Below are 14,142 nucleotides of genomic sequence, written 5' to 3' on the forward strand. Positions count from 1 at the left end.
TCAATGTCCCCAAGGGCAGGCCTTGTGATAACTGTTGCTCCAGGTTAGTTTGGCCCATCTATGGCATCATTAAAACAGGTGCATGTTTTTTCTCTTACATAATGCTCGGGACCAATCCATACTGGCTTGTTTTATCACCCTCTAGGTACATGCCATGCTCTCTGCTCACTAGGCCACGTCCTATGCACTATTTAGTTCTCTTTTCTTCTTAGGCTATTTAGAGTATCTCTGCTGTGGTTCACAGTCTCTAAGAGAGATCCCAATAGTGTGATAAGAAAGATCCCAGTAGTGTGGGTTGGACTAAGGGATTTGTTTCCAAAGGGAAGACAATGTCAAGCATCTTAGGACACCACAGACAATGCAGCAGTGATCATCTCTCCACATAGATCCCCATGGATGGTTGTATTTCTAGAGGATGCAGACTTAGTTGCCTGAGGCCCTGGGGGCCCAGCCTCTACCCCAGTGTGCCTGAGAAGCAGGGCATAAGGGCAAAGGCCATCACCTCGTGGGCTTAAGACCAACTAGCGACCGGTGACTGCTCTCTATGCCGTGTGTCTGTGCCGTGCGGACTCCACCTCTGAGCTTTGGAAGCAGCGTGTTTGGTTTCCCAGGATGGCAGCAGGGACTTGTTTTAGAATGGGTTATTCCTTGAGTCTCATTCCTATCTGTGTCACATGAATATTTTCTTCACTTCTGAGTTGCTCTGCAAACAAATTAGGGCCTTTGGTGTCACCAGAATGAAACTGGTATAATTTGAATGTGATGGATGGCGTGTAATTCTGTATTTGAACAGATCCAATTCAGTGTCAGTGCAAAGAGGAGAAACCTCAATGCAGTGAGCAGCTAATGGGGGTTCTTCCCTCAGGAACGAATTAGTGTTATTGCAGGATTAGGCTCCTGATTAAAAAAAAAAAAGACAAATTTGGTCCCTTTTCCCCCGTCACAGATGATCTCCACCCATTGTCTGCCATGGAATGATGTAGCAACATCTCCTCTCCAGATCCTGGCTCTTAAATACAGTCTTTTCTCATCTGAAGAGCTATCTATAAAAACCAAATTCTTACTCTTCATAATTCTGAATATTTTGTGTTTGTTGCAGCAGCACAAAGTGCATAGAGCAGTGCTGCTTTCCAGGAGCTCAGGGATGGGACAGAAAGGAGAGGTGTCCGATAAAGGGTGCAGGTGTTAGCTGTAAGATGAGTGCAGTATGGAGATCCAATAACACATTAGATCTCTGCACCTAGGGATAATAATGATGTGCTGTGTATTTCAAATTTGCTGACAGCAGATTAAGTGTTTTCTCCTTGTTTAATACAAAAGAGCAACCATGCTAGGTTATGGATGTACAGGCGTAGTTTTTAAATCTATTTTTATTTTGGCTTCTTATATCTCTTTCTCCCTTCTCCACTCCAGTCCTTTCCACCACCCCAACACCAGGCAGGAAGGAAAAAAGGTCAGTGAGGAGATGGGGTGTAGTTTTCCTTGGCTGCTTCCTGCTGCTTAGGGTCGTCATCAGCATCCCCAGCCAGCAGATGCAGCAGGAGACCCTCTTCCTCCTCTGACCATCTCCTCCAAGCCTTCTTCTTGCAGCCCCTTTTTCTTCTTTCTTTTTCTCTTTGGGCTCTTGTATTTATACCCTCTCAAAGTCCATATCAGGATGTTTTCCAACTGGCAAAGACCATGCCTTCCCCATGAGGTGGTTTCCTGTTGATAAAGATCATGTGTCCTCTCAGGAGACTGTTATCAGCTGTGGACAAATTGGAGCAGGCCCCATATCCCACCCCTGGGATTAAAACAAAAACATGTTTATATAATGTAACTGAAAAAAATTTTGAGACAGGGTAGCCTTGGTTGTCCTAGGCTTGCTTTATAGACCATGTTGGCTTCGAACTCACAGAGATCCATCTGCCTCTGGCTCCCAAGTGCTGGAATTAAAGGCGTGCGCCACCATACCTGACCATAACTGAATTTTTAAATAAACCAAAATTTTCACAATATGGATGTGCCAGTTGACTTTTTTGTGGTGACACTTTCACAACGTATATATGAAACCATCACATTATGCTTCTTAAATCTATAAAATTGCAGTCGATAATGGTACTTTATGAAAGTATAAAAAGATACTTAGGTTCTTTGTCTACCTCACTTTCTTATATGAAGTCACTTTCGTGGTTTTATAAATTGTAAACTATTTTGTTTACATGGAGTGACAACAAAAAAGCAAGTCTGACGTCACCTTATTAGATAAAATTACCAGCTGCAAATGTCCCTTTGCAAGATAATAAACTGTAAAATGAAAATGCGCACAGTGATCCTTTGCTTAACCAATATTGTTGTGGATGAGATAGAGTTCAGGCAAAATAGCCGTAGAAAAAAACTGCCACAGCCAGGAGGACAATGACATTGGTGTTCACTACTGTCCTCCAGAAGGGATCCTCTGAAGTGTCTTCCAGCTGCTTCTTCAGAGCTTCTTCCTCCTCTTTCGTCAGCTTGGGCTCTGCATTTTGCAAGCCACAGAATAAGTCACAAGTCCTCTTGAGACATCCATGAGGCTTTTCAGTTTGGTCTGGAACAAGAAAGAAAAATAAATTATCACCAAAGAGGCGTAGAATGCCTCGTCAATGCTCTACAGATGTCTTAAACACTGATTGCTTATTTTTATAAAAACCAGAAGAATCCCAAGGAAGTATGTATACATTTGACTATACAGAATCTGAAAACTGGGCTGGAGAAGATGGCTCAGCACTTAAGAGCATTGACTGTTCTTCCAGAGGACCTGGGTTCAATTCCCGGCCCTACATGGTAGCTCACAACTTTCAGCAACTCTAAGATCTGATACCCTCACAAGACATACATGTAGGCAAAACATTCATATACAGACATACATACATATATATGTATATATATATATATATATATAAAATTCTGAAAAATAGAAGTAAATAAACACAGTGGTAAAATGGGGGTGACATGGGGAGTGCTTTGCATACAATACCACAGAGGCTTTACTAGCCTTCATATACAATAGATTTCTGTAATTATAGAAAAAAAAAGAGCTTAGAGATCCAGATAAATGTACTAAAGAGTTGGTAGATAAGTTAACAGAAGAAAAGATGATCTTAAGCTCGTTCAAGTGATGGGATAACAATTGAGTTGTAATCTGAATAAATTAATAAAATTTAAAAAAAGTTAAGACTAAGTCAGGAGTGGTGCTGCACGCCTTTAATCCCAGCAACTGGGAGGCAGAGCAGGCGGATCACTGTGAGTTCGAGGCCAGCCTAGTTTACAAAAAGATTCCAGGACAGGCAAGGCTACACAGAGAAAGCCTGTCTCAACTCCCCTGCAAATTGAAACTATATTGTGGTACCAGGTGTCACAACTGGTGACACAATTTCAATATTGTGCTTTGTGAAACTATTCTAGTGAGTCTTTGTGACAATGTGCAAGGATCTTGGTGTATGTAGAGAAACTGATGCATCCCTCCTGCTTCTGGTGTATTGGAAAGAACAGTAAGAAATGAGGCTGGGGAGGATTTGGGGCTAGAGACTTAATCACGGGGTACAAAGATGGGGAAGTTAACAGGTAACTGAAAGTCATCTGAGCACCCAGCGTGTAGTAAGGAACATGGAAGGACAGGGGATGCTAATGTCGCTGAGTGGACTTCCTATCTATCAAGCTGTCTTCATTATTGGGCTGGCGAGATTTCAATGTTCTAGTTTGTTATAGAAACAAAACTCCTAGAGAACTGGATAACTGCAGGGGTCATCCCTCGTCAAAGAAGCTTATCTCCGCAGTCCATGAAGTCATTACAGGAAACTACAACCTGACATGATGCAGAGATCAAGCCAAGCTCTAACGGCTGCATCTGCATCACAGCTCCTGTGTCTGTGGCTCAGGGAACATCTGGGAAGAGGGGCCACAAACACCATGTGAGCCAGAACACCAGGAAGTCGGCTGTGGGACGTTCTTTCACAGAAGATGCCGTGTCTTCGTTAGGGTTTCTATTGCTGCAATGAAACCCCAGGAACAAGAGTCAAGTTGGGGGCGCTGTGGGAGGATTTATTTGCCTTACACTTGCAGGTAGCTGTCCATCACTGAAGGAAGGCAGGACAGGAACTGAAGCAGTGCAGGAACCCGGAGGCAGGAGCTGATGCAGAGGCCATGGAGGGTGCTGCTTACTGGGCTGCTCCCCATGGCTTGCTCAGCCTGCTTTCTTATAGAACCCAGGACCTCCAGCCCAGGGATGGCCCCACCCACAGTGGGCTGGGCCCTCCTCATCCATCACTAATTAAGAAAATGTGCTCTGGGCTTGCCTACAACCCTATTTTATGGAGGCATTTTCTCAAGCGAGGCTCCCTCCTCCCTGATGATTCTAGTTTGTGTCAAGTTAACATAAAACCAGCCAGCACAGGTTATGTAAACGAGACAAGGACAATGGTAATAGTAATAGATTTGTTAATGTGAAAGGGGCAGTAAAAATCTCACCACGTCCCACTCCTAGACCAAAATCTAAGGCAACTAATGCCGGCCAAGAATGGGAGAAATAACCTCTCCCAGGGATGAGCCCCTAATTGGTTATGTAATACAGAGCTGTCAGCCCTGAAACCAGATACACACAACAGAAACAGGCTCAGCAGGCTGTACTGATGTATTTGTGAATACACATACATATATGTAACGATATTAATTAAAGAGAAGAGGCTATAATTCACGGGAGGAATTGGAGGGAGAGGGATTGGGTGGCTCCAGGGAGGAAAGGGAAGGAGGAAGTGATGTAATTATATTTTAATTAAGAATGGACATAAAAGTCCTCACTAAGTCACACTGTGAAAACCAACATGTAAGTGAGGCGTTACCTGCTTCATGCTCGTCATCAGCTCCTTTCTCCTCCTTTTCTTCCGCATCTAAATCAATTCTTTCCTCCTTGCTGTTCCGAAGAGTCCAGCACAGGCGATACAGCTGAGCAGAGACCACAGCAAGCATTAGCAAAAGGTACACGTTAGCAAACACCAAAAAATAGTCTCATGTTTGTATAATTAAAAAACTGGGCTGCAAGAAGAATATTATAGGTTGTAATGAAAGGTCCTTCTGCCATATCACACTTTCCAAAACACAGGAACCATTTAAAATCATTTCTGTTTTTCATTCCTTAGGCAGCATTTAAAAGCTCAAGATTCCTAAACCTCTTACTTTCAGAAAAGTAGGGGACCAGCCTTTAGGGTGCCTTACACCGTGGCTTCACTCATTGTCCTACAGCTTAGCAGCGATAGTGACTTTATTGTTATTTCATTGTCCTTACTGTCCAACTGTTAATAGTAAACTCATTGTTATTTTCAGTCTGGCTAGAGACTGCTTTTTGCATCTATCCATCCATCTATCTATCTATCTATCTATCTATCTATCTATCTATCTATCTATCTTATGCAGGGTCTCATGTAACCCAGGTTGACTTTGTCCTTGCTATGTAGCTGAAGATGGCCTTGAACTTCTGATCTTTCTGCCCCCACCTCCCAGGTGCTGGTGCAGCATCATTCCTAGCTTAAAAGTTTAACTCAACACACAATAATTATACATATTTACGTGTCACAGAGCACTAATTTGATACATATATGCAACATGTAATTACAAAATCAAGGAAATTAGCATTTTCATTTCCTTAAACATTTACTTTTGTGAGTGAGGAGGAAATGGAAGTTAAAGAGCTTTTAACTCCTTTGCTCTGTTTCCTTATAAACACACACCAAATTGTTGTGCGGAATCTGCACTCCACTGCTCTATAGACCGCAAGAAGCTGTTTCTCTGACACGACCTGTGTGTGTGACCTTCCTCCCTTCTCGTTCCTCTTCCTCTTCCGTGATGACTAGGGCTTTGATTGTCCCTCGACACATCGTAAGTTGTAATTCTGCGTCTACTGGGGTTAGACAGCTATTTTGTTCAATTCTTGAGTTCCAAGTATAATGACACATCCCAGGCCTATCCTGCCTAGGGACTTTGCCCACTGTCGTTATTTTAAAATTTTAAGTTTCATAGAATTTTGACTAGCATTTGTGTGATCAAGATGCTCCTGCTTTATGTTGTGATTGACATTTCTGAAAACATACAGGATGTGTGCTGGCAGGTAATATTTTTACCATTCGTGCAGGAAGTGTGATTGCATCTAATGGATGAATAAGACACACCCAAAGCTATTCTGAGGAAAGTGGTCCAAGCGTCCACAGGTTTACAACCATCATATTCTCAAAGTCACACCTCACTTCAGTGTTTCCAACCCTACTGAAATGTGTTCTTGGTCTATTGCTTTCACATCACGCTGGGATGCCCTGCCAGAGCTCCAGAGGCTTCAGCCACATTCGTGTGTTAAATCCACTCTTTTCTTTACTCTTTTGTGAGACAGGCTCTCACTATGTACCTCTGGCTTGTCTGGAACTCACTGTGTAGACCAGGTTGGCCTTGAACTCTCAAAGTCCCATCTGCCTCTGCCTCTGCCTCCCGAGGGGTGGGGTTAAGGCAACAGCATGCCCTCTACTTTTTCATTAAAGCTATCTTCTTGAGAGACTTCTTGACTCCTGCCCTAGTTTGGGCTCCCACGGACTTGGCTCAAAGCTTCTGTCCCAGGATATCTCAGTATTGCTCTCCTAGGTGAGGCTCACAGCACTAAACATCCACCTACGACATCTCTGCTGATACTAACATACTTGCTTTCAAAGATCAACACTTTTGGCATAAGCATAAAACAAAACATGAACTCTAGACAAAAGTTTTATAAAGAAAAGTACAATAATAAATTACGGTTATTTGTATTAGCAGAAAGGAACCTGGTATTACGTGCATTGGTTAAGAAACTATGACGTATTTCCTGGTGCTCATTCAGCCTATATCCAAGACTCAGCGCAAACATTTAGTTATGAATTCTGGTAACATGTCACTGGTAAAGTCATTTCACAACTTTAGGCATTGGGTTGCAACTGCACACATTATCTACTGATCCATCCTTAAAAATGCAAATGTGTATTGCTTCAAGATTGAGCAATGGGTAGAAAATACACGAAAGATATATACTGCATAAATATGTTACTAATAGACAATATTAGTATGTAAATGTGTCATATGTGCATATTATATACTAAATGTAATAAACAATATAAGTATGTAAATGTGTTATATGTACATATTATATACTAAATGTAATAAACAATATTACTATGCAAATATAATATGTAATATATAAAATATAACTATAATAGATATTTACATAGTAATATTGTTTATTACATGTTGGCTGAAAAATGACAAACATTTGTATGGCTTTCACACTGTCAGCTACTGTGCCAGAGGTTATGGTGCTGACATTTTCAGTTGTCTATATATATGTTTGTGTTTGTATGTAGACACACACATAAACACACATACATGTGCATGCACCTATTTCAATTATATTCCTAAGTGATATTACAAGATCTCATATTATCCTATGTGCATTTTTTTTCCACTGAACAGATTTATGGATGGTCTCAAAGCAAGTAAAAAGCTGCCTTCAACCACCTGTGAAATACTTAGCACACTGTTTTACAGAGTCATCTTCTAGTGATGGAAGTTGGGGTTGTACTCCAGTTTTTCCAGTTTTCAAGTCAATGACATTTGCACAGACAATGCTGACTCACATATTATTCCTACTTGTACAAGTATCTCTGCATAAGCTCCTGAAACTGTGATTAAGGACTAACAAACTGTGAGAGTTAATGCTTGTTAAGTAGCTCATGAGGACATTCTTACCAAGCATAAATTCCCACACTTATCAGTAATTTTGGATGCTGAAATTTTACTAAATCTCTTCCAACATTTTATATTAGTAATATTAAGCATTTTTTTGCCATCTTGAAAGACAAAGGTGGATCTCACTGTTCTTATTTTCCTTTCTTTGGTCACTGATAGTCTGATTTTTAAAAAGACATATCTACATGAACTTTTATAATGAATCTGAATTTCAACTCACGCCCGGAGAGGCTCAGATGGATGGATCTGTTGTAAGATCTCTCTCCATCTGTTGACAAGAGTGACAATTCCTTCCCAGTGTCTGTGACAAGGGCACAGCTATGCTCTGCACCTGCATCATGAAGCTTGTGAAATAGTATGCTCGTTGGTTTTCACTATTTCTGTGCAATGTGTGTTGGTGGGTGCTTTCATAGGCATGCGTGGCAGTTGGATGGTTTTGTGGAGTGGTACCCTCCTAGCATCCTTTATGTAGATCTCAGGGACTTGGCAAGCCCCTTTACCCGTAGGAACATCTCAGTGGCCTTAAAAATGCAGGCCCAATTTTTAGCCTCTTGTTAATACACTGTTGCTTCACACACACTCCTTCAAATTGTTTAGCTGAGTAATGGAACAATTGCACTAGCTAGCATTGGCTGAAGCTGTCATCATGCAGCTGTTGAAAGCAAACGACTCCCATCTTGTGCATCACTCACATGTACATCGGGAATGGGGTTTGTTAGGAAAGAAACTCCCAGGATAACCAATGCGGACACAGAGAAGAGGATGATGGCGTAATACAGATAGTGCACTCCACAGATGATCTTGGGACAGCTACTGGCAGCCAGGCAGCTCCCCGTCCCATAGGAAAGCTCTGCAATCATGCGGATAAGGCCCATGACGAGTCCAACCATGAGACCCCAGAACGCTCCCTGTTAAAAACAAACCAAGAGCACAGAGTGCTTGAGGGAATGTGAGTCGCTCACTCAAGTATGTCATAATTAATCACCACTGTTTTCTTAGGTGCACACCAGCAAACAGGGAAAATTGTGAACACTAGCTGTCAGTGGGATGTCGCCCTCTGTGGTCCTGGAAAACCTTACACTGTTGAGTGTCTAACTGCAGGACTCTACTGTCAACACTGAAAACTTTCCTGACTGTTTTCTTATGTGTAGAATAAAAACATGTGCTTTAATTTGTAGACCAAATAGAATTATGATTCATGTTACACAATGTGAAGATCTAAGAAATCACTAGACACTAAGAACTACTAGCCTGTCACTTGCCTGAAAAATCACATAATACGGTAAACAGCTAGAAACATATAAGGGATTAGATCAGCTATTCATGACGCAATAACAATGACTATCTTTAAAATTTTTATTAGCGAGTCAGAAACTATTTTCTATGCTATTTCATTTAATGCACTTGGAAACTCCTATAAAATGACACTATTACCATCCACATTGCACAGAGTGGAGCCCTGATGGAATGCTGGCAGTCCAGCTCCTGTGTCAGTGCTCCCCAGCACTGCACTGTGCACATGGCATTTTATGAATGCTGCTAACGGGGACTTAGTAAGTACCAGACACTGTGGTGACCACAGCAGAAACTGAGGCAGGCCTTGGGTGCACACATAGAGTAGCCAGAATGCATCCTGTGCTGCCAGTGAGAGGAACAGACTTCTCAGACCAGCAGGGAAAACCCTCCCCGTTCTTCACTTACCTGTTCATTGACCCTTTTACAGAAGATGGCGAGCAGGAAGACAGCTGCAATGGGAGGCCCAAGGTAGCTAGAAATAGACTCTGTGTAGTGGACCAGCTGTCCACCTTGAGATACTTCCACTATCGGGACCCACAAGATGCTGGTGACAATTAGCACAGAGACAAACAACCTGTAAAAAAAATAATTCAGATAGTAAACCACAGCACCACAGGCACATTTGCTGAGTGCTTGAATTTATCTTCCTGCCATTCATTCTATTTTAAAACAAAACTACGTTCCCTGACTTGATATGAACCCATCCTGTGCTACTTATCTGTTAATTCAATAGCAACAATACTTATCTACACAAGGGATAAAGGCCTCATCTAAGGTTAATAGTTCCTCATAAAACAGTCAAATGTCAGTGTTGGTTAATAATTCTTTAATATAATATACTTCTCAGAAATAAATACTGTATTGGTTTTCATAATCAGTAGTTATTTGTATAATAAAGCAGAATCCAATTTTTACTTTTTTCTTAGCTAGAGATAATGAGTTTCCACAAGTAAGGATTAAAACATCTTCTCTCTTTCTCATAATGCTAGATGAATTGATTTAAAAAAAATACGTGTATTGACAAATACTAGTTCCTGTGTTTTCTTGACCAAAAGGGTGGGTTAAAATGTTGACTAGAAGATCCTAGGATTCATAAAGATGAGCTGTATAGTTTCCTAAACACAGGGTTTGCTTTGTGTATATAAATAAATGAACAGATATGATTAACAAGATTATGTATGAGATTTCATTGTCTCCATATTCATCTGAAATATGGACAAGGTAGTGGAGAACAAAGGAATGTGTCTTTGATTGGAAGACGGAGACACTAATGTCCACTTACACTCTACAAAATCTCTGCCACCTTGTGACACAGCTTAAATGTGACAATCTTGCAGTCCAGAACACAGTAAAGGTTGAATAAATTACACTGTTATTATTGCTGTTGTCCCTCTGGAAAGAAAACCAGATGCCTCCCAGCCCACTTTACTGTTTCTGTCACACGCTTACGTGGCCTGGCATGACCTGAAGACCTTGTTCAGCTGAGCCCTTTCTATTTTCTCATTTGCTCCCTGGGCTTTATCCCTTGGTGTTAGCAAAACTGCCACACACATGACTCACAGGGCCTTGGTCTCCCCTTCCACCACTTCAGGACTTCGCTCAAGTGCCACCTCCACAAGAGATTTCCTGACATCTTGCCAGGTCACTGCAATCTTTTCATTCTGACTGGCTTTTATCCCTTTTGCCATCCTATGCCTCTTTTACTGAAACTAGATTTCTTTCATACAATATAGTCTGATTACAATCTCACATGCTGTAGCTGTGTCTAACTCCCTAATCTACAGAGGCACAGCTTGCTTATATGCAGCAAGTATTTTTGTAGTGTGCATTTTCCATATTTGTATCTTGGGAGATAAACATTTGATAAGAAAAAAGGAGCATATTACATTTTCAGTGAGTTTTGTGTCCAACTATGTATTGAATGGTGGGATCACTGTATCTCAATACCATCCCAGAAGAGCAAACCAAACCAACCAACCAGCCAAACAGAGAAACAGGAAGCTATGTGTGCCTTTCCATTTTTTTTCCTACATCCCTTATCTAGTCAGGATCTGGACCACATTAGGCCCGTCAGGTTTCCATCTCCAAGTGTTTAATGTAGTAAAGGTATTTTAAACCAAGAGAAATGTGCAAATGGGTGGTGAGTTCCTCTTGATAAGAACGTCACAAGAAAGCAGGCAGTGTCCTCCAAGACTGGTCTGGACAAACACTGCTTCTCAGGACTCTGTGAGAGCGCATCTATCCAGTGCCACAGGGAGAAAGCCACGGGGAGGGCAAATTCCACACAAGGGAAGAGGCGAGGGCTCCAGTTTCTCTTCTGACTAGCTGAGAAGTCCTGGAAGGAAATGGCAGTGGTCCTCCAAGGGAAATGATAACTTATTTTCATTAATGGAAACATATTCTAACTATATTACTAAAATTCCTAACTATAAAAGGGAAATGATTGGGATTATCTTACCACAATACCCATATTTAGAATTAATACCACCAATCTATTTTTTTCCTGTCATAATCAGTTATTTTCCTTGAGACTCTCATCCACATTACATAGAACCATAAGTTTGAAAAGGCCCAGAACGAAAGCTGCTTCATAGTAATGTGATTGAAGGCAACAGAAGATCAGGTGTGAGAGTCAAAAACAAAGCAGTATGGCCATGAACAACACAGCAGATACATGGCGAGACACAAAGATGGTGAAACACCGTACAGCACGGAAGTGAAACAAATTGTACATGAAAACATGGCTGACTGTTACAAAACTAACGTGAGCCAAAGAAGCCATACATTAAGCAATATATGCTGTTATACTGTATTTATGACAATATAAAGTGGGGCAACTTAGCAGCATTTGCAGTTATGGTGTTAACTTTGGAAAGATAGAAACTGATGCAGTTCTGGGTGGTCATCGTTTCCACTATTAGCGTGCGCAGTCACTACACGCATGCGCCTTTTGAGATACATCACTGAACTGCATAGCTAGTTTCCATGTCCTCTGTGTGTATGCCACACTTGACCTCTAACTCATGTTACAAAATACTGTGACAATGTTGGGTGTAACTGAAAATAGTGAAGAGGGAAATGGGGTCTGTCTTTCTTCCTGGTGATTTGTTTTTACTTTGTTTGTCTTCAGGGTCTCCAGACAGCTTAGGGAGTCTGTGGTTGACATAACGCTCTAAGCAACTTCTTGACCTAGTCCCTTAGCTGAGTCTGTCCCTTTCTAATAGCCAATCTTTAACGAATGTGAAGTTTACAATCTCATCTGTGGTACAACTTAATTTATCATCCCTTGCAGATGACATAATTGGAGACATTGAAAGATGAAGCACCAAGAGTAAGTGGCAATTTGTGAAGATGTGATTGGATGGGGCTTGTGGAAGGAAAATTCGAAACAACAACAACAACAAAAACCATATGAACCCCCATTAAACACTTAAAATATGAAAAACATCCAGGCCTGGTGGCACATGCCTTTAATCCCAGCACTGAACTCTGTTACACAGAGAAACCCTGTCTCAAAAAACAAAATGAAACACACACATACACACACACACCAAAAAAAAAAAAAAAAAAAAAGGAAAGAAAAGACAACCGTTACATTTAAATGACCTCCGTTTTTGGCTATATGAAAGGATGAGTTGAATTGTTCCTAGTGGGTCTGGAGAGATGGCCCAGTCATTAAACCCCAGGGTCACAACCAAAACTATGAATTGTTCCTAGCGTTCCTCCTCCTAAGGTAGATTGATGATTGTTTTCACTGAGGTCAAAGATATGCAAACTTTAGTTCTACATCTCCCCTTCTTGAGAGGAGTCTAGGCAGAGCCCAGGTTCCCTCACCGTCCAGCTATCAGGAGCTCTCTCTCTGACGCCTTCTTCCTCATCTTGGTGTAGAGGTCGATGGTGAAGAGCGTGCTGGCGCTGTTGAAGATGGAGGTCAGGGAGCTCATGAGAGAGGCCACCATGGCCGACAGCATCAGGCCTCGCAGTCCTGGGGTCAGGAGAGGGTCAAGCTCTGGTTAGACAGGATGCCCTAGTCTATGAGTGCCGGATAAAAACAGGGGATTTCTCCAACACAATGGATTTGTTTGAAACATTGAAAAATTGAGCAGATATCAGTAACACTCATATAACAGAAATGCGTGTGGAGCTTCCCACGTAATTCTTGGTGATCTCAAAATGATGTGACAGGGGAATTTAGTCTCAAATATAAACTCAGGTGACATCTTCTGGAACCTAGTTTTAGAATAGAAGACACCGTGTCATGCCATCGTGCCTTGTGACAATCTCTTGACCACACAAAGCTTTAGTGGAAATTTCTAGTTAGTGTATCTGCTGTCTTTGGAGAGGGAAAACCAGCATTTTGAATCCTTACAGGAACTGGATGCTCTGGTTCCCTCTGGCCCGACATCTGCTAGGACAGAGGATGGGGGATGTGGTGTCAGATCTGCGGGCTATATTCCTGTCATCCTCAGAATGTTCATGTGTGCCACGGTGGAGAAAGGGCCTTGGAAATGTTGACCAAAGTTGTCCACTGGTCCCAGCTGAGCTCTCTACCTTGACCTGCTTCCGTTCACCACAGTCACTTTCCAGCATCTTAATAAGTTACTTACTTCACATGTGCAACCTATTTCATATGCCAGGAAACTGAAATGTGAATTCTAAATGGTAGTGGGATTTATGTTTGCAACTTCATCCATGAGTGTTTCTGGGCACCCGAGCTAGAGTCCAGGACATGTGCATTCAATGGGTGATTGCAAATTGAATAGACTGAAAGCAAATATATGTGTGTCCCTGGCCCACAGTTAACCTGGATATATAGGTTTAACAACATTGGTTTTTTTTTTAATTAGCAAAGAGACACATAAATATCTCAATTTTCTTCTAAGAATGTTGAGCCTAAAGGGTCAAGATTCGCCTAACACTAAACACCTGGCCCATCACTGGGTCATCTAGGCTCAGCACATGGTTGGCAATGTGTGAAAGGTGCCCAAGAAATGTCTACAAACAGAGCTGAATTAGTGGCGGTAAAGTAATAATTGCCAAGGGTTATATCACAGCTCTTCTATGCTCATCTAC

At 41.6% G+C, this 14,142-nt stretch overlaps 1 protein-coding gene across 1 annotated transcript in view; it reads right to left on the reverse strand.

The window, feature by feature from the left end:
- Nucleotides 1-2,103: 2,103 nt before the first annotated feature.
- LOC311581113 (solute carrier family 5 member 4-like) overlaps nucleotides 2,104-14,142 on the reverse strand; it is a gene marked incomplete at its 5' end in the record, with an annotated part of 31,992 nt that continues 19,953 nt past the window's right edge. The window contains 5 exons of the mRNA XM_084753136.1: nucleotides 2,104-2,566; nucleotides 4,857-4,959; nucleotides 8,466-8,681; nucleotides 9,475-9,643; nucleotides 12,904-13,054. Coding sequence (XP_084609262.1) covers nucleotides 2,352-2,566; nucleotides 4,857-4,959; nucleotides 8,466-8,681; nucleotides 9,475-9,643; nucleotides 12,904-13,054 — 854 coding nt within the window. The 3' untranslated portion in view covers nucleotides 2,104-2,351. The remainder of the gene's footprint in view (nucleotides 2,567-4,856; nucleotides 4,960-8,465; nucleotides 8,682-9,474; nucleotides 9,644-12,903; nucleotides 13,055-14,142) is intronic.

This window comes from Acomys minous (genome assembly GCF_964271855.1).
Source record: "Acomys minous genome assembly, chromosome: 13".
NCBI classification, from domain to species: domain Eukaryota; kingdom Metazoa; phylum Chordata; class Mammalia; order Rodentia; family Muridae; genus Acomys; species Acomys minous.